General features: G+C 42.4%; 2 protein-coding genes across 2 annotated transcripts in view; one reads left to right on the forward strand and one right to left on the reverse strand.

Moving 5' to 3' along the window:
• Window positions 1-19,673, forward strand: part of MRPL48 (mitochondrial ribosomal protein L48) — a 62,714-nt gene that overhangs the window by 25,597 nt on the left and 17,444 nt on the right. Inside the window, exon 5 of the mRNA XM_060160860.1 lies at window positions 10,978-11,066. Coding sequence (XP_060016843.1) covers window positions 10,978-11,066 — 89 coding nt within the window. The remainder of the gene's footprint in view (window positions 1-10,977; window positions 11,067-19,673) is intronic.
• On the reverse strand, window positions 82-451 carry LOC132525303 (large ribosomal subunit protein eL13-like). Its single transcript, XM_060157841.1, has one exon. It carries the CDS (start codon window positions 449-451, stop codon window positions 98-100), a length of 354 nt encoding a protein of 117 aa, XP_060013824.1. The 3' UTR covers window positions 82-97.

The raw sequence follows: 19,673 nt of genomic DNA on the forward strand, positions 1-19,673 counted from the left end.
AACACTTCTGTACCCATTACTTAGATTCAACTGTTGTAAACATTTTGTCATGTTAGCTTTCTTTTTTTTTTTTTAATAACAAGTTGCCAACAGCACTTTATTTTTTCTTTTCAACATCCTGTTCTGCAGCTTCCTTGGCCCTTTTTGCCCAGATGCCAAAGTGCCGGGCATTGGCGCGGGCCATGCAGAGACTGGCGAAGGCCTTGAAGTTCTTCTCCTCCTCTGTGATAACTCTGGCCTTCTCCTTCTTGTAGATGTTCCATATGGGCATGACTGGTCCGGTCAGCTGGGTGGCCAAGTTGAGCTTTGCATCAGAGCTGTCTCCTTTCTTGGGGGCTGAGGTCTTCCTGCGGATCTTGCGCGCCGGCTGGTTGAACCACGTGGCCACGCGCCGCTGCCAGTTCTTGTGGAAGTGGGGCTTCAGGATCATATCATTACGGCTGGGCGCCATGGCTGCGGCCGACTGGCCTGGGGAGCAGGGAGGACGGGGAGCGAGTTAGGGCCCGGGCGCAGTGGCCCGAGGGCGCACGCACCCACATTAGCTTTCTTTTTTTTTTTGCGGTACGCGGGCATCTCACTGTCGTGGCCTCTCCCATTGCGGAGAAAAGGCTCTAGACGCGCAGGCTCAGCGGCCATGGCTCACGGGCCCAGCCGCTCCGCGGCATGTGGGATCCTCCCGTACCGGGGCACGAACCCGCGTCCCCTGCATCGGCAGGCGGACTCCCAACCACTGTGCCACCAGGGAAGCCCCCACGTTAGCTTTCTTGATCAGATGTTGTGATACTTCACCCCTGAATACTTAAGCATGCATTTCTAGAAACAAGGATATTCTCTACATTCTATTAAAGAACCACAATAGCATTATCTCCCTGAAGAAAATTAATAATAATGCCCCAATGTCATCTAATACTCTATCCATTTCCCCAGTTGTCCCCCAAAAGTCTTTTATGGGGTTGTTTATAACCAAGAGCCAATGATGGTTCATGCTTTGCATTTTGCTATGATGTCACCTTTAATGCAGAACAGATCTTTCACTATTTTATTTCTACAACAGTTGCTTTTTGATTAGGCTAGACCATTTGACTTATAAAATTTCCTCCCTTTTTAATTTGATTATTTCTGTGCGGTATTTTATAATATGTTCTTCTGTTCCTTTCCTACAAACTAGAAGTTACATCTAAAAGCTTTTCTAGATTCAAGTTACACAATTTTAGCAAGAAAACTTAATAACTGATGCTCTGAACTTCATATTGCATCCTATCAGGAGAGGAAAAAAAAAAAACTAAGAAAATCTGATCATAAAAGTGAAAAGCAGCCATTTTAGAGAATATGGAAAATAAACACACACACACACACACAATACACACACGAAGAAGCTGAAGAAAATAAAAATCACTTGTAATCCTACCATCCAGAGATTATTGCTTAACATTCTGGAGTATATCCTACCAGGTCTTTTTCTAAGCATTTCTTTCTCTCTTTCTGTGTGTGTGTGTGCGTGTGCGTGTGCGTGTGTGTGTGTGTATTTTTTTGTCTTGCAGTAATGGGAACAAATTATATATAATGCTTCATAATCTTTTTTTTCTACTTAACCTATGGTGAACATGTTTCTACTATAATAAATAAATATCTACATAATTATTTTGAATATACTGCCTTAAATTGAACAACTTGTAAGAATCTGAGTCTGGTTTTGAACATGTTGAGTTGGAGTGCTTGTGAGGAAGATATACTAAGTAGTCCATTGGAGACACTGATCTTGAGCTCAAAATATAGGTCTGGGATGAAACTGTGAATTTGGAAGTCATCATATTGTTGATTTTAATTGAAGTCTTGGGAATGAATGAGACTACCTGAGGAGAACAAGTAGAGAAGAGGCCCAAGGATCAGGCCCTGAGGAACTCCAACATTAAAAAATTGGGTAGAGGGTGCAAGATATGGCTAATGAGCTTGAAAAGGGAGGCCAACGTGGTAGGAGAAGACCAGGTTAGTATAGTTTCATAGCAGCCAAAAGGAGAGTGTTTCAGGAAGGAAAGAGTGGTTAATCACGTAACAGTTTCAGCTGTGTGCTGCTGAGAGGGGATCGCAAAAGACATGAACTAACGATGTTCCTTGGTTTTGACAGCATAGAGGTGACCTTAGGGAGAGTAGTACCTGTGTAGGTGTGGTGAGGTCTGTTGTGGAAATCAACTGCATTGACAGGTGAATGGGAGTTCAGGAGTTAGAGAAAGCTATTACAGACAGTACGTTTAAGAAGTTTGTCTTTGAATGGGAGGAGAGAGAATTGGCACGAGCTGGAGAGGGATGTGGGATTAAGGAAAGATTTTTTGATGGTTATTTTTCTCTTAATTATACTTTTAATTTTGAAAGATATAAAAAGTTATAAAAAAGTGAAAAGGGTGATATGTCAAATAAACCCAGATTTGGCAATTATTAACATTTTGTTAGACTTTCATTTTTTTTCTTGTATATTAAAAATAAGGATTATGTTCAAGACCCATTTATTCCCTACTCTTGGTATCATCCCTTATCCCATAACCAGAGAAAAAGTTCATTTTGAACTGGTATGTATTCCGAGGAAGGTTTTAAAAATATGTTAAAAATTATAAAAGCATGCAAATGGTAAAAATAAATATAAATTGACAAAAGGATGTATGATGAAAGATTGAATTTTTTTCTATTACCCACCTAGTCTCACTCCTCAGTGGTATGCATCGATAGCAGTTTCTTGTATATTTTTCAGGAAAGTTTTATGCGTATATTAACATATATGTTGTAATGCTGGACATTTAGCTTGTTTTCAGTTTTTGTTATTTCAAAAAATGCTGCAACAACTGTTTCTATACATCTTTATAAACTTGTTCTGTACATTTGTAAGTTAAATTCCTGGAATTGAAATTGCTGAGTCAATGGGTTGTCAGTTGAAAATTTTGGTAAGTATTGTCAGATTGCCCTTCAGAGAAGTTGTATTAATTTACATTTCTATTTTCTGGCCCAAACTGGGTTTTACAAAACATCTTACTTTTTTGCTGGTGAAAATTATGTCTCATTTTAATTTGCATTTCTTGAGAAAGTTTGTCATCTTTTCATATTTTTTTGGCCATTTGTATTTCTTGTGAACTGCCTGCACATATTTTTTGCCCATTTTTCTTTTGAATTGTTTGCTTTTTCATTTTTGATTTGTAAGAACTTTTTATATAGTTCCTTTTTTAAATGAAAGTTCTTTTTAAAAATTTATTTAATTAATTAATTTATTTTTGGCTGCGTTGGGTCTTTGTTGCTGTGCGTGGGCTTTCTCTAGTTGAGGCATGTGGGGGCTACTCTTTGTTGCGGTGCGTGGGCTTCTCATTGCCGTGGCTTCTCTTTGTTGCGGAGCACGGGCACTAGGCACGCGGGCTTCAGTAGTTGTGGCATGTGGGCTCAGTAGTTGTGGCTTGCGGGCTGTAGAGCGCAGGTTCAGTAGTTGTGGCGCACGGGCTTAGGTGCTCTGCGGCATGTGGGATCTTCCCCAACCAGGGCTCGAACCCATGTCCCCTGGATTAGCAGGCGAATTCTTAACCACTGCACCACCAGGGAACTCCCATAGCCAGTTGTTTTAACATTTATTGAAACATCCATCTTTTCCCCATAGATTTGAGAATGTCACCTTATCATATACTAAGTTTCCATATGGATCTAGAACTACTGTATTGTAATTTAGTATTGTTTTATAGATCTGTCTGTATATTTGATACCAGTACCAAGCTGTTTTAATACTACTGGTTACTGTAGTTTTGAGGTATATTTTAGTATCTGATTCCGAGGTAGTTTTTTGTTTTATTTTGCTTTTGAAACTGGATTAAATGGGGCATGTTAAATGCTGTTGAAAAAAGTCCAATTGAATAAAAGATCCTTTTGAAAAGAAAGGTAGGGACAGTAACAATTTACTCAAACAGCTTCCTATTTGGAGAAATTTAAGTTGTCTCCAAAATCTTGCAATGTAAACAACACTACGATAAACATCCTTGTACATTAGTATTTCTGCCCTTCTGTGATTATTTACATAGGATATATTTCTCAAAGTCTAATTGTTGGGTCAAAGGAAATGCACATTTTAATTTTTTTTTTTGGCTGCACTGGGTCTTTGTTGCTGCACGTAGGCTTTCTCTAGTTGTGGCGAGCGGGGGCTACTCTTTGTTGTGGTGCGTGAGCTTCTGATTGTGGTGGCTTCTCTTGTTGCCGAGCACGGGCTCTAGGTATGCAAGCTTCAGTAGTTGCAGCACACAGGCTCAGTAGTTGTGGCACGTGGGCTCAGTAGTTGCAGCGTGCGGGCTTAGTTGCTCCACAGCATGTGGGATCTTCCCGGACCAGGGATCAAGCCCATGTCCCCTGCATTGGCAGGCGGATTCTTAACCACTGTGCCACCAGGGAAGTCCCAAAATGCACATTTTTAAAGCTATTGATGTGTATTGCCAAATTGCTCTTTGGAAAGATTGTACCATTTTATAGTTTTTTTGGTATTTAAGAATCCCTTTTTATACACTCATCAACATTGTTATTTTTTTAATATTTGTTAATATTAATAAGTTAAAAAATGCCATCCCTTGTATTTGTAATTTGCATGTCTTTGATTACTAGTTGGTTGAACATATTTTCATACATTTACTGGCCATTTATCCTTTCCTTTGCCCATTTCAATTGTGGAATCTCAGTGCCTAGAAGGCTCCAAGGCCCAGGGTAACTCACCAATATCAGCATGCCAAAGTTATTCTCTTTGAAAGGACACAACTTTGTTGGCGTATTTCATGTGTCTTTGAGATTTCTTTAAAGTTAGAAATTTCAAAATTGAATTATAATGGTGTTCGGAAAAGAAGAGTAGGAAGCAGTGTCCTGTTCCTACCTTTACACATCATACTCTCTGTGGGCCCTGGGTACCATCCCAGCTGCTCTCTCTAAGGGATGGGCCTCATTGTAGTAACCATCTTTTTCTTACTGCTTTAAACGTACATGGAGAGGTAGAAGTAAATATATAAAGAGGTCTAAAGAGGTTAAATGAAGGGAACTCAGACTCTTCTTATTATAGCATGAGCAAAAAGGTGGAGTCATCAAAACATGGTACATTCGGGACTTCCCTGGTGGCTCAGTGGTAAGAATCCGCCTGCCAATGCAGGGGACGCGGTTCGAGCCCTGGTCTGGGAAGATCCCACATGCCGCAGAGCACCTACGCCCGTGCGCCACAACTACTGAGCCTGCGCTCTAGAGCCCGCGAGCCACAACTACTGAGCCTGCATGCTACAACTGTTGAAGCCCACGTGCCTAGAGCTCATGCTCCGCAACAAGAGAAGCCACCGCAATGAAGCCCGCGCATCACAAAACGAAGAGTAGCCCCCGCTCGCCACAATTAGAGAAAGCACACACGCAGCAACGCAAACCCAACACAGCCAAAAATAAATAAATTAAATAAATTTATTAAAAAAAAAACATGGTACATTCAAGTCCAAATAGTTCAATGTAATTAGAAATTCTAAACTGAAAGAAGTTTGAAAAGAGATTTTGAAAAAAGTGGGTAGCCACCAGAGCCAAATCATTGCAGATTGTCTTGGTAAAATATCTCTATAATTTCAAAACAAAACAAGCAAACAAAAACACCCCAACACTTACTGAGCACATACCATTTGCCACGTGCTGGGGTGTATCTGCCCTTCAGGGATGTGTATTGGATGGAGAAAGTATCCTGTAATTAGACTCTTGGCTGGGGTTACCCCAGCTTTTTCCTCTTTCCCTCTTGCATAGCCCTGCCAAAATGCTTGTTCTAATTTTGAAGGAGAAATAATTAAAATGAAGTTGTTTATCCCCATCCTGGATTGATGGGTTTAGTTCCCAGTTTAGTAAACAAGGACATTGAAGGACAGTTGGCTCTGGCATATATAAAGGGAAGGGACATGTTGTGGGAGAAGTCAATACATGATTACGTTCCATAATTGTACTAACTGAAAGATTTTCAAAGCCTCCTTTTGAAATCATGGGGTTTTGTATCTTCTTCAACGAAAAGAGTTGCCTTTTCTCTCAGGAGGCTGCAATGTTAATATGACAGCAGGAAACCAGCTTAATGACACAAGCAGGGGAAAAAATTCAGTTGAACTTAATGGAAATCAGAGGCTTTCAAACTTGTAAATTTTATAATTAAAACAACTAATTAAGCAGTTTAACCACTGGTAATTTGACCAAAAACCTTTCATTTAAGAGAGAAAAGGGTTAATTTAACAGTAGTTTGAACCAGCTTCTTAATTAACCAACTGCTCTAATTATAGAAATTGCCCCAAACTAAATTTGAAAATGCCTCCTTGCCAAGGAATTCCAGTAGATTAGAGGCTGAGGCAAGCATTTGTGGCATTTTCACCTAAGATGTGTCATCATCTCAAGGATCACTTTTGGTTCTGCTACTTGAAACCACTGGTGGGTGATTGAATTTCTGGTACTTAAAGATGGTGACGAGTGCCTGGGTTGTTGTTGTTTTTTAATTTACACAAAATATTTTACTATATAATGGAGGCATGGGAGAGCTGCAACTGTAAACTCTTGATGATGTTTGTGTGTTTAGGGCAGCACAGAGACGACATTTAAGCTGGCCATGGAGGCTGTGAAGGATATCACCAGTCAGAGAGGTTCAGTCCCAGCATGGGGGACAGCCCAGCACCACAGAGAGACATGAGAACTGCGTGGTTTATACAGAATGGCAAATGTAGCTCTGTGGCTGAGAAGCAAGGTTTTAAAAGCCTGGAGGATGGAGGGTGAGGACGTGAAGTGGTTGGAACTAGATTATAAAATTGAGACTCTTAAATACTTGCCTAAGGAGTATGAACTTCAGGCAGTGGAAAATCATCAAACATTTTGAAATATAGCAAGGACCTTCCTTGTCTCATTTATTGGTGTTACTGTAGTGCCTGATACAGTGCCTGGCACAGAGTAAGTCCTTTTTAAAAATTGTGTGTGTGCAGTGAATAATTGTTGAATTAATGAAAGAGAATAACATGATTAGGTTTGTGTTTTAGAAGGATAATTTGTCAGCTTTAAAGGACGGAATAGAGAGGGGGGGTGTGGATACAGGAAGACTAACAACAACAAGTCAGCCAAGGACACTACTTGAATCTTTGCTTGAACTTCCATCCACACTCCCCCTCCAACCACCTTCCACCCACAACAACCAAAGTGATCTTTTAGAAACACATTAGACATATAATTTCTCCGCTGTTCAGCATGAAATCCAAACCCTTAACATGGCTCAGAGTGGTGGGTTCCAATCCACTGCCCTAATCTCTGGTGCACTGAGCCCCTCTCACTTTGCTTCAGCCACATGGACAGTCTTTTTGTTCCTTGAATGTGCCAATCTGCATCCCCCTCTGGAGCCCTTGCACATGCTATTCCCTCTGCCTGGAATAGTCATTCTCTATCTTTTTACCTAATAAACTCCTATCTGCCTTTCAGGTCTCAATTTATTTTATTTATTTATTTGAGTAGATAATGCATGTACATGGAACAAGTTTTAAAAGATACATGAGTATAAAGTCAACAGTAAGTCTCTCTCTCCTGCCATCTAGCCACTTCTCCCTGGGGATAACCACTATTACTATTTTCCTCTGAAATCTGGTTTCAGTTCACATGTCATTTTTTTTTAGAGGCCTTTCCTGATATTCCAATCTAAAATAGATCCACTGATTGTATTGCCATAGCGCTTTTTATCATTCATCACAATTTGTAATTTCATATTTATTTATTTATTTATTTTGCGGTACACAGGCCTCTCACTGTTGTGGCCTCTCCCGTTGCAGAGCAGAGGCTCCGGATGCGCAGGCTTAGCGGCCATGGCTCATGGGCCTAGCTGCTCTGCGGCACGTGGGATCTTCCTGGACCGGGGCACGAACCCGTGTCCCCTGCATCGGCAGGCGGACTCTCAACCACTGCGCCACCAGGGAAGCCCTCATATTTATTTTGTGACTATTCCCTCCTCCATTAATGATTCCCTCCTCCTACTAGACTATAAGCTCCATAAGCTGAGTTTTGTTGGCCTTGTCCCCTGTTATATCTTCACCTCATTGCACAGTGTCTGGCACCTCATAAGTACTGAATAATTAAGCCCTTCCTAAATTTTTTGCCTGTTTCTGTAAGCTCATCTCTTGCCACCCTGCTGCTTATACTCTGCCTTGAAATTCTCTCTCTGGGTCTTCCCCTCCCCATACTGTGTTCTCTCTAACTCCTAGTCATCTGTCAGGTTTTACTTAAAAGCCACCTGCTCTAAGAATCCTTTCCTGACACCACAAGTCCAGCCTTAGTGCCTCTCTCATGTATATAGCCCTTATTGTAGGTAGCCCTTATCACCTGCATTGATATTACTGTCTCGCCACTAGATCATAGAGTCTGTATTGCAGGGACTTTGTCTTTGCCCATTGTTACAGCTCCAGCATCTAGGGCAGTGGTTGGTACCAACCCGGGCCTGCCATGGATATTGGGTTGTTTGTACATTGCACAACTCTAGTGTGTGCCATTCACATGGTTGTGAGGGTATAATTGTTTCTGGCTACCCCAGTGGGTAGTAATAAATATTTGTTGAATGAGTAAACATGCTTTGGAGAGTTCAGTGCTTTTTAGGAGGTCATGTTTTAAAGTCATAATAAAATCTTTTGGGATGGATTAATTTTCAAGGCTCTGATCTGAGGATGGTTGTGTACCCAATCCAGGGGATTTGGATATCAGCTGTTTGGGCGGGGCCCCAGGTTGCAGAGTCTGGAACCTAAAGCCTCAAAGAGTCAGCTGGGACTGTGGCCAAGAAGATACCTCAGTTATGTTCAGTGCTCTTTGGAAGCCTCTGCCAAAAATACCTCCTTCTTCCATGCGTGTTAAACTCTTACTCCTCTTTCAAGAATGCAGCTGTTGGGACTTCCCTGGTGGTCCAGTGGTTAAGAATCCGCCTTCCAATGCAGGGGACGCGGGTTCGATCCCTGGTCAGGGAACTAAGATCCCACATGCCTCGGGGCAACTAAGCCTGTGCGCCACAACTAGAGAGAAGCCCATGCGCTGCAACGAAAGATCCCGCGTGCTGTGGCGAAAATCCTGCGTGTTGCAACTAAGACCTGATGCAGCCAAATAAATAATAAAGATGAGAAAACTGACTTAAAAAAAAAAAGAATTCAGCTGTTACCTCCATGAACCTATTCCTCTGTACTGTCTTCCACTTCGCCCCGCTTACCCCTAAGGTGGAGTTAGTGGTTCTTTCCTCTAAGTTCCTTGCTCTTATCTCCATTAAAGTATTTTGTACACTATAAGGTAATTATCTGCTTTCCCATCATCCTTCCCCAGTACACATTGAGTGTCTCTAGGGAAAGTTGTATATTTTAGTCATCTTTGTAACTGTCCCAGTATCTATTCAGTTGTTGGCATATAATAGTAAATGCGGACTAATGCACATCATGGAAGGGATCCATGATATACCAGGGTTGTCTTGATGAAATACTGTGGATTGTAAACATAGGGAAAGTCTCTGAAGCCACGATTCTTGATTGGCCTGGCACAGAGCAGACCTGCTTGGAAGCACATTTTAGAAAAGAGAAGCTTAAGAAACATTTCACTTGATGTCATTAGACTTTTCCACACCATTTTGTGTTTAGCCCCCCACAAAGTGGTGGCCCTGGGGAGATGCAGGACCACAGGAGCTGGGAGGGAAGGGAACAGAACCTAGGACTAGTACTTTTCCAGAAGGTAGGGAACAAGCAAGAGAGACAGACAGACATAACAGAGCTGTGTAGGGCTGGTTCCAGTGAAGGGTAGAGATAAGGAGCTGATATCAGATATGGAAACGATCAAGTCTAGCTAGATTTTTTTTTTTTTAATTTGGCTGCATCGGATCTTAGTTGCGGCATGCAGGATCTTCGCTGTGGCATGTGAGATCTTTTGTTGCGGTGCATGGGCTTCTCTCTAGTTGTGGTGTGTGGGCTCTCTAGTTGCGGCACACAGGCTCCCTAGTTGTGGCTCGTGGGCTTCAGAGTGCACGGGCTCAGTAGTTGTGGCGCGTGGGCTTAGTTGCCCCGCGGCACGTGGGATCTTAGTTCCCCAACCAGGGATCAAAGCCACATCCCCTGCATTGGAAGGTGGTTTCTTAACCACTGGACCACCAGGGAAGTCCCTAGCTACATTTTGTATTCCAGAAATTCAGATGTTATAACACATCTGAGAACAGGCTGTTCAGTCACTTAGACCTGGGTTTAAATTGCAGTTCTGCCTTTTACTTGCTGGTTGACCTTGGCCAATTCCTATTTTTTTGAGCTGCAGGTTCTTTATTTGTAAATGAAGATAAAAATAATGAGGATTAAAGGAGAATATGTATATATCAGCAAGTCCTTCTTTGAAGGGAATCTGGGTGGCATATCTCTGGGTCTATCACAGTGAATATGTGTATACAGATCCTATTTTTTACATACACACTGTTCTGTACCTTAGGTTTTTAGTTTTTATTGTTATTCACTTAACAAAGTCTGTTGGAGATTATTACATATCAACACAAATAAAGCAAATTAGATAGTTTAAAAAACTGTGGAAATCTGTGATTGTCCTTTTTTCTGGTTGTATTTGCCACCTGTCTCTTTCTCTGAACAATCTTCACTGGAAAACTTCAAAAGGATTATTGCCTGTTGAGGAACGGAGAAAATGAGAGCCCTGTGAGAATGTATTTTGTCCCCCTACCAGCACTGGCTCTAGCAGGAGAGAATTTCTCAAAGAAAGACGGGTGGTGGGGATTAGATATAGTCCAGGGGCCAAACGGAGAGAAAAATGGGGTAAACCGAGTGTCAGCTCAGGATCAAGAAATAGCTCTGGTTCTTTAAACCAGCAAGAGGCTCACTATCCCCAAATATTCCATTTCACGATGGAGAATTTGTCTCCTCATGTATGATCTATCTGTCCCTGGAGGAGCTTTGAAACAGGTTTGTCTTATTTTCTCTCTTTTAGGTGGCATTCTGCTGAGCATCAGTCGGCACTACAGGTCACAGCCCACGCATGGCATTGGAAGATACAAGCACCTAGTTAAAGCACAAGAGGTAAGAGGGGCAGAGGTCCTTTAGAAAAGGATAGCGTGCAGCTTTTACAAAGACCCTGAAGATCAGATGTGCATAGGTTGGGTTATACTGGAGCTAGAAAGGATAGAGGGTTGTCCCTCAGTCCTCTCCAGTTCATTAGTTTGGATATGATCCAGAGTGGAGATGTTTTTGTCAGTTCCTAATCTTGTCCCTAGGCCAGGTTATCACAGTGAAAAGCAAATTCTTTGGTTTTATTATTTGTGACACGTAAAGAAAATATCTTCTTAGTACTTAGTTCAATAGGGACCTCACAATGGAAATGATATGTTCAGTTCAGTTGAATGGATGGTTTATGGCACATAGAGGTAGATTCACATTTTCAGCCAAATAGCTGATTTTTACAGTATTTACAGATTTAAAATATGTATGTGTTTCTTTAATCCATTATCACAGATAACTGGGAGTTATTTCTAAGCATTGTAAGATTATTTAGCCTATTTCTTTGGCTCCAGCTGAAGGATTGCTTCTGTGGTGGTTGGATTTTTTGTGCATTTGCAGAGGATTTTGTAGTGGGATGGACACAAAACTGGCTTGAAAGTCAGACAGTCTAGCTTTGAGTCACGATTCTATCACTTCCTGTAAACAGTATAGTTTAGGAAGATTTTGCTGTTCTACTTGGGGAGATTTCAACATCGCTTTTGGTTCTTTGGCTTAGTTCGATGCTCCCATGCAACCCCGCACATCTCCCATTGCCTCTCTCACCTTGGCAGAAGTCCAGTACCACTGCATTTGGGCCTCAGAAGCCACTAAACTTGCCACGTTCTCCTGAGCAACATCCTTATATCAAGGAATTTCATGACAGGAATGTTGCCACACCTGAGGCTTGTATCAGGCACCTTCCCAGCAGGAAACAGCCCTACTAAAATTGTTCCTTTGTGATGAGAAGAGTACTGAATTGGGAACCAGGAAACTTGTGTTCTAGGCTTGGTTCTACCAGTTATTAGCTTCGTGATTTGGGGTAAGTTAACCTAACCTCTTTGGGCATGGCAGGTCCTGAAATTATATGTAAAATGTTTTCTATGTGTGACTTTTTCTAGGAAGAGAGTCCATAGCTCTTGTCAGACTCTTCACAAAGTTTGAGAAACTCTGGATTAGAATATCTTCAAGAGTCTTTCAGCTCTGTAACTCCATAATGCTATGATACATTTTTCAAACATCTATTATGTGCTAGGTACTGTTGGGGGTGCCTTGCCTATTCAGACTGAGTTGCAATAAAATTTTATAGTATGAATGAACAAGACCTGGTTTATGCTCACAGGGAGCTGATAAACCACTAGAGATAAGACACAAATAATTATGCTCCCAAGCAGAAAGTGACAAGTGCTGAAAGGAAGATACAAAGTGCTATTTAAAATTCAGAAGAAGGAGTGATTTACACCCTTTCTGAGTTGTGACACCTCAGAGTAAGTTCTTGGAGTTGTTTTATTTTGCGATATCCCCCTTCTAAAAGTCTCACATAAATTAGCAGAAAATAAAATTAGTTTTGTTTGGGTGTGAGTTTTTTGTTTTTTTTAATTTCTTGGGATCCTCCCTCATAGATAATTTTCTGTATATACCATGCTCTGGCCCACTCCTTGGCTTGTTATAAAAGGAAGCTTAATGGCATGTCTAATGCCATCTGTCCCATCTTTCTCTCCAGCCTCCTCTCCCATCTCATGGATACCATACTCAAATCATCATACTGGGGTTTTTTTTTTTGCAGTACGTGGGCCTCTCACTGCTGTGGCCTCTTCCCGTTGCGGAGCACAGGCTCCGGACGCGCAGGCTCAGCGGCCATGACTCACGGGCGCAGCTGCTCCGCGGCATGTGGGATCTTCCTGGACCGGGGCACGAACCCGGATCCCCTGCATTGGCAGGCGGACTCCCAACCACTGTGCCACCAGGGAAGCCCCATCATACTGTTTTGAGACCTCTCACCTGCTCTTCTGTCTACTTGGAAGACCTGCTCTCCTTCTTCACTTGGCCAATACATTCTGAACATCTAAATCCCATTGAGGAAGCAGGATGAGGAGGGGAAGAACAAATCTCTCCTTCTGAGAAACCTCTGATTCCCTGCACTGGGTTACTTGTCCTACCATGAGCTGCTGGAGTTCCTTGTGCTTCCTCTATCCTAGGACTTGCTGCTCTGTTTTAACCACCTGTTTTGATGACTGTTTCTCCTCCTAGATGATGAGCATACTCAGGGTAGAGGCCATGTCTCATATTTTTTCTGTATCCCCAGTGTCCAGCACAAAGCCTGGCATCAAGTAGAGGACAATAAATATTGACTGAGCTGAACCTAAATGTGGTTATTGGAGCTGCCCCGAGGTTTTGTAAATCAGAGCTGGCAAACAACCCATTCTCTGCAAACAGCTGCCTCCAGATGACCTTGGTTGCTTGAAGGGAGTGATGCTCCCTTTTGTTAGGGCTGTAGGGTTTTCTCTGATGTCATTCATTGTTCCAGGGTGGCTAGCACAATAGGGCTGGATGGTGATGGAAGCTGCTAGAGGCTCCTCACTTCCCGCACGGAACAGCACAATGAAAACTTTCATCCGCCAGCTTACAGAGGCTCTGTCCCAAGTCCCTGTCTCTTTTGCACCCCTGGGGAACTGGACTGGAAAAGCTAGAAGTCATCTTTTGGCTTCCTTTCTTCCCTGAACTTAGAACCTAGAAAAAACAATAAACAGCCATTTTCCCATTTTTTCTTCTCTGACTCTCAGGCTGGCTCCTCTACTCTCTTGAGCCCTACATCCCTGAGACAAGAGTTAATTCTCATGCACAAAGTGGCCAACCCTTGTCCCTTTTCTGCTGGTATAATCTCCTCACTCCTCCTTCCAAAGGTTCCACACTCAGCCTTATGACTCCTGAACCTTGGGAAGGAAAAGGCACATCTACCTCACCTCAGCTTTCCTTGTCAATACTGGTTTTATCTCTATCTTGCATGGCCTGGTTTATAACTCTAGGTTGGTTTCCATCCCTCCATCCTGTGCCCTTGTCCTTGATGCTTCTCTGAGGAGTTAGTGAGAAGAGAGGTGAAAACAAAGCTTCCTCTTGGGTGGCAGCATGGGGGATGATAGCAAACCATTTTTTCTGTATCCTCAGTGGGATTTCGGGTCTCTCAGCACAGACCCGATCTCCTTCTCAGTGATTTCCCATTTTGCACACTATACTTCAGGCACATTTTCTCATACACCCATTCTGCCTCATGCTTCTGTTCTTTGTACATGCTCTTTCTTCTTTAAGACATGATATCTTCCTTTTTCTTCTCTCATCATGTAAGACCCACCTTGACTCATGGCAGTGGGGGCTCACACTTCAGAGCGTATCTGCAGCCACAGCACTGTGTCTCAGTGTGTAATCTCATTATTCCTTCAAGGGCCCTGCATCATTCTGTTAAATTTAAAAGGCTTCAGATTGTTTGGAGTGATTTTTATTTGATAAAAATAAAAAGAATATAGTCCTTCACATTTGTATAGTGCTAGGTCATATCTCCCAAGACCACTTACTTACTTGCCCTCAGCTGTTGTTCAGCCTCCAATTTTAGGGTAATAGCAGCCCAAGAATAAAAGCATTGCCAAGAGGAAGATGTGGGAGGATGAAATGGAGACAACATAAATTGCTGTCAGTTTTAGCTGTTATATGTTCTATTTTTCAGGCTCTGGGGCAAGAGAGTAAGGTTTTTGAACTCAGACAGTTTATTTCCTCTTTGTAGAAGGGCAACTAGGAGTCAAGATACCTTTTCTCTTGGAAACTTCATGCTGTTCTGACTGTTGACATAGAGGAGGTGTTTGTCATTTCTGACACCTACTTATTTTGTTGTAGCACTCATAGATGGATCAGCTCTAACAGCCACAAGTCTGTGAGGAGACTGTGACATCATTCCCAGAAAAATCAGCAGATCAGAATCACTTTGTGGTGATAGTCCTAGCTTCCTGGAAACAGAAAGCTTGGTTTTGCTGGCCTGGTGACTGTAGGGCTAGACATGGATTATAGGACTGGCTTACAGAGAGTTGTTTTAAACTAGCATCCATGTTTTCCCTCAAGTCTGCCTCTTGTAACTCATTGAAAAGAACAACCGTTATTGAGTGTCTGCTATGTGCCAGGCACTGTGCTTTGCACAGATGACGCTGTGGTGAGTGGGACACAGTCTCTTAACTACAAAAAGTATGAAGTGGCCTGGGAAGGATAGTGCTCAAAAATGTAACTAAGGTACACGTGGGAAGTGCTTTGCTTGGGAAATGAACTAAATATCAAGAGAGCAAAGTTAAAGATGCAGTTCTCCCTGAAAGTGTCAGTGGAGGTGTTATAGAGTTCAGCTCAACAAACATTTATTAAATGCTACCTGTGTTCTTACACTGAGTATGTAAAGTGAACTGACACTCATCTAGGAGTATGCAGTTGCTTAGCGTAGCTGGAAACACTGGGGCTATAAAAACTATAAAAGGGTTTCCCAGAGCTTTTCCAGGCACAGAACAATTCCTGTGAAGACCTGACTTTTAGCCTGTGCCATTAGAGCACCCTGGTCTCCAACCCACTGGGCTCTCATCCTGCCTTGCCTGTTCTGCTAAATTACAACAGTGTCAGAGTTTTAGAGAGATTCATTTTTGATATGAGTAAAAGTAATGATCTCTTTCCATTTTCAAAGTGTTTTTCCATCCATTATCTCAGTGCCTCTCAAACCATAGGCCCTTGGAACACTGGTGATCCTAGAATGGAACCTCTCCTCAGGTTTAATAATGGCAATCTTCCACATTTTAGAAAGACAATTAAGTTAATGGATAGAACTTTCTAAATTACAAGTTTTTCTCCCATCAGTTTTACTTGATGAAAATAAATGTTAACAGAGGAACTCATATGTTTTCATATTTTTTGAAATGCAGAGAACTCCATTTATATAATCTAACCATATGTTCTGCTAGTTAAGTCATTCTTGTTTTATACAGTGAAAGCACATTGATGAGTATTTCATGTGCTTCACAAAGGGAAACGTGATTTTTTCTTAGGCCCTTTGTAACCAACAGATTTGAAAACCGTGCTTTTTACTTCACCAACTATCCTGTGAGGTAGACTGGGCAGAAAAGGAAACTGAGGAGCATAAGTGATTTCTCTATGACCATATGGCTAGTAAATAACAGAATTAGAAGCAGAATTTAATTCAGCTCAACTCAACATTTAACATTGCTGGGCTCTAGGAATAGAGAAATGAATGAGACATAATACTTTCTTATTGAGGTAGTGGTTTGGCTGCCATAAGAGGGAGATCCACTCAGTCAAGGGGCTTAAACAAGATAGAGTTTATTTTTCTGTCATATAAAGTATAGGTAGATATTCCCGCCTTTTGTTTTGCAACACTTATCATACAGCTTCTATCTCATAGTCTGAGATGGCTGCCTCCCTTAAGCCTTCATGTCCACATTCCAACCAGCAGGAAGGGGAAAGGGAAAGCAGTATGTGTGAGCTTGTATCCCACTGGCCAGAACTTGGTCACATAACCATACCCAGCTGCAAGATTGGTTGGGAAATGTAATTTTTATTATAAATGGTCATGTGCCCAGGTAAAATTCAGCAGGTCCGTGATTAAAGAGAAAAGAGAGAATAGATATTGAGGAAACTGACAGGCTCTGCATACCTTCCTTAAAGAGAAAGACGGAGATTAAGAGAAATGTTTTAGAATTAGGCAGACCCAAGTTAAAGATTCAGTTCTTATGCTTACTAGTGTATGTCCTCGGGTAAGTTACTTAACTTTTACAAGCCACAATTTTCTTGCCTTTAAATAACCATGTTATTTAAATGGTTTGTGAGAAGTAAGTTAAAAAAGAAAGTTTTAAGTACTTAGCACAATGTCTGAAGCATGGAGCCCATAAGTAGTTACTGGTGGTGGTAATGATGATGCTGATGATGGCATTAGTCCCTCTTTTTTACAATCCCATAGCACTCTATTTCCCTCCCTCAAAACATGCATCTTCTTATAATTGTTCTCTGTATGCCTTTCCCAATAGATGGCAAGTTTCAGCAAGCAGAGACTATGGCTGTCTTATTTACTATCATATCCCCATTGCTAACCCTGGTCTGGCTTATCACTATTGGTCAGAAAATATTTGTTGAATAAATGGATACATGTGATAAGTGATAGTGGTGTATAATGGGGAGGGGGTTGCTATGGGAACACATAGGCGTAGTACCTAACTCAGCATGAGGAATGAGGGAAGTCTTCCTGGAAGAGCGTGAACAGAGTCTTAAAAAGTGACTAGGAGGGGAGCTTCCCTGGTGGTGCAGTGGTTGGGGGTCTGCCTGCCGATGCGGGGGACGCGGGTTCGTGCCCCGGTCCGGGAAGATCCCACATGCCGCGGAGCGGCTGGGCCCGTGAGCTGTGGCCACTGAACCTGCGCGTCCGGAGCCCGTGCTCTGCAACGGGAGAGGCCGCAGCAGTGAGAGGCCCGTGTACGCAAAAAAAAAAAAAAAGACTAGGAGGGACTTCCCTTGCGGTCCAGTGGTAAGATGCCGCGCTTCCACTGCAGGGGGCACGGGTTCCACCCCTGATCGGGGAACTAAGATCCCGCACGCCGCGTGGGTGCCGCAAAAAGCAACAACAACAGCAACAAAAAATTACTAGGAGTTACATTGAGGATGTTGGGTGAAGAGTCAGACTCTGCAGGGAAAGGTGGAAAGTCATTGATCCTGGAGATGCAGTTGGGAAACTTTTAGCAGTTTGTTAATCCTGGAATCTCAAGTGGGCACTAGAGGATGATGGTACATGAGACTTGAGAAGTAGACAGGTCTAGATTAACTTTTTTTAAAGTTGCCATTTATTAAGGAACTACTATATACCCTTATATGTCTTGCAAAAAACCTAGGAGTACTGACCTGCTCGTTGCACTTTCAGCTGCGACCACCGGAGGTCATTGCTCTTGGGTTTTAATTGACATGGTGCAGCAAGGTAGCTTGTGTTGAACTTGCCATGGGAGGTGGGCTGCTTGTTATGATTAAATTGAGAGGATTGGTTCTTTTTCTTCTTTTTTTTTTAAATTAATTAATTTATTTTTGGCTGCATTGGGTCTTTGTTACTGTGCACGGGCTTTCTCTGGTTGTGGCGAGTGGGGTCTACTATTCGTTGTGGTGCGCGGGCTTCTCACTGCAGTGGCTTCTCTTGTTGCAGAGCACAGGCTCTAGGCGGGCGGTCTTCAGTAGTTGCGGAGCGTGGGCTCAGTAGTTGTGGCGCACAGGCTTAGTTGTTCCGCGGTATGTGGGATCTTCCCGGACCAGGGCTCGAACCCGTGTCCCTGGCATGGGCAGGTGGATTCTTCACCACTGTGCCACCAGGGAAGTCCTGAGAGGACTGGTTCTTTCATGTGTGTCTTCTCTCTCTCTCTTTCTCTGAACTGTAAGCCTCTTTAGAACTGGGACTGTGTTTTCTCTTTCTTTGGTCTCTTTCTTTAGAGTGGTTGAATCAGCACTTTGCACACAGCAGGTGCTTAATAAATGTCTCATTCTGTAAAGCATACCAATAGGATACTAGGAGCATGCTTACCTCCAATTTGTAGTAAAAATAATGTCCTATCTGTGTACATTACTCAATCTTTCTTTAAAGATACCACTTATTGAGCAATTACTTTATACCAGTCGTGTAACCACTGTGTGCCAGGCTTTAAAAGCATTATTTCATTTTACAGTATTACAAATCGTATATTTTATTTAATCCTCAGATATGCTGTGGTTATTAAGGACCCTGTTTAAGGAATCTAAGACTCATTAAATGACTTTCCCAAGTGGCTAGTAATTTCCAGAGCCATTATTTGAACTGACAGTGGTCAGAATCCATCTAATGTCCATGCTATTTCCATTTCACAGAAATTCACTATTTTGAGCTTCACAAGAACCTTAGGTGTTACAGATGAAGACACTGACACCTAGAGAGGTCACTCAATGTCATGTAGTGACTAAGACAGTACTTGAGCCCAGATTTTCTTTTTTTTTTTTTCAGCCATGCTGTGCAGCATGCAGGATCTTAGTTCCCCAACCAGGGATCAAACCCGTGCTCCCTGCAGTGGAACCGCAGAGTCTTAACCACTGGACTGCCAGGGAAGTCCCCCAGATATTCTTTGGCTTCCATCTTAGTCTAGGGCTCTTTATGCAGCACCAGACTGAGCCTCTCTGCCATCCCAGTCAGGGTCAGGCCTTCTGTCTGGTGTACATTTCTTGAGTGTGCTACACTGAGTTATAAACATAACCACTTGATTTCTGTGTACCCTACGGCTCATTATGGACTGTTCAGAGTACCATCACCAAATCATTTAAGTCCCCAGGTGTAGCTTTTAAAATTTCCATCAGCAGAATTTCTGGAAGCTGTATATGCTGCAGGCCTGTCAGCTTTTCATTTGAGGATTCAGATGATACAATTTCTTCCCAACTTTCCCACCCTAGAGAATGCCACCTATAGTGATAGGCAGCTACTATCATTACTTTTGCAGAATCTAGAGGAGAGAGCCTGGATTTGGGGCCACAGACTCAGCTTCTAGCCATGGCTAGACCCAAAGTGGTTGCCTTTTCCATTTCCTTACTATTGTAACCTTTATTTTAACCTTTCTGGAC

The sequence above is a fragment of the Lagenorhynchus albirostris genome, chromosome 9, assembly GCF_949774975.1.
Source record: "Lagenorhynchus albirostris chromosome 9, mLagAlb1.1, whole genome shotgun sequence".
In the NCBI taxonomy this organism is placed as follows: domain Eukaryota; kingdom Metazoa; phylum Chordata; class Mammalia; order Artiodactyla; family Delphinidae; genus Lagenorhynchus; species Lagenorhynchus albirostris.

What these genes read in the sequence shown, in the direction of transcription:
- LOC132525303 (XM_060157841.1), bottom strand. Translation starts at nt 451, where the DNA reads ATGGCGCCCAGCCGTAATGATATGATCCTGAAGCCCCACTTCCACAAG.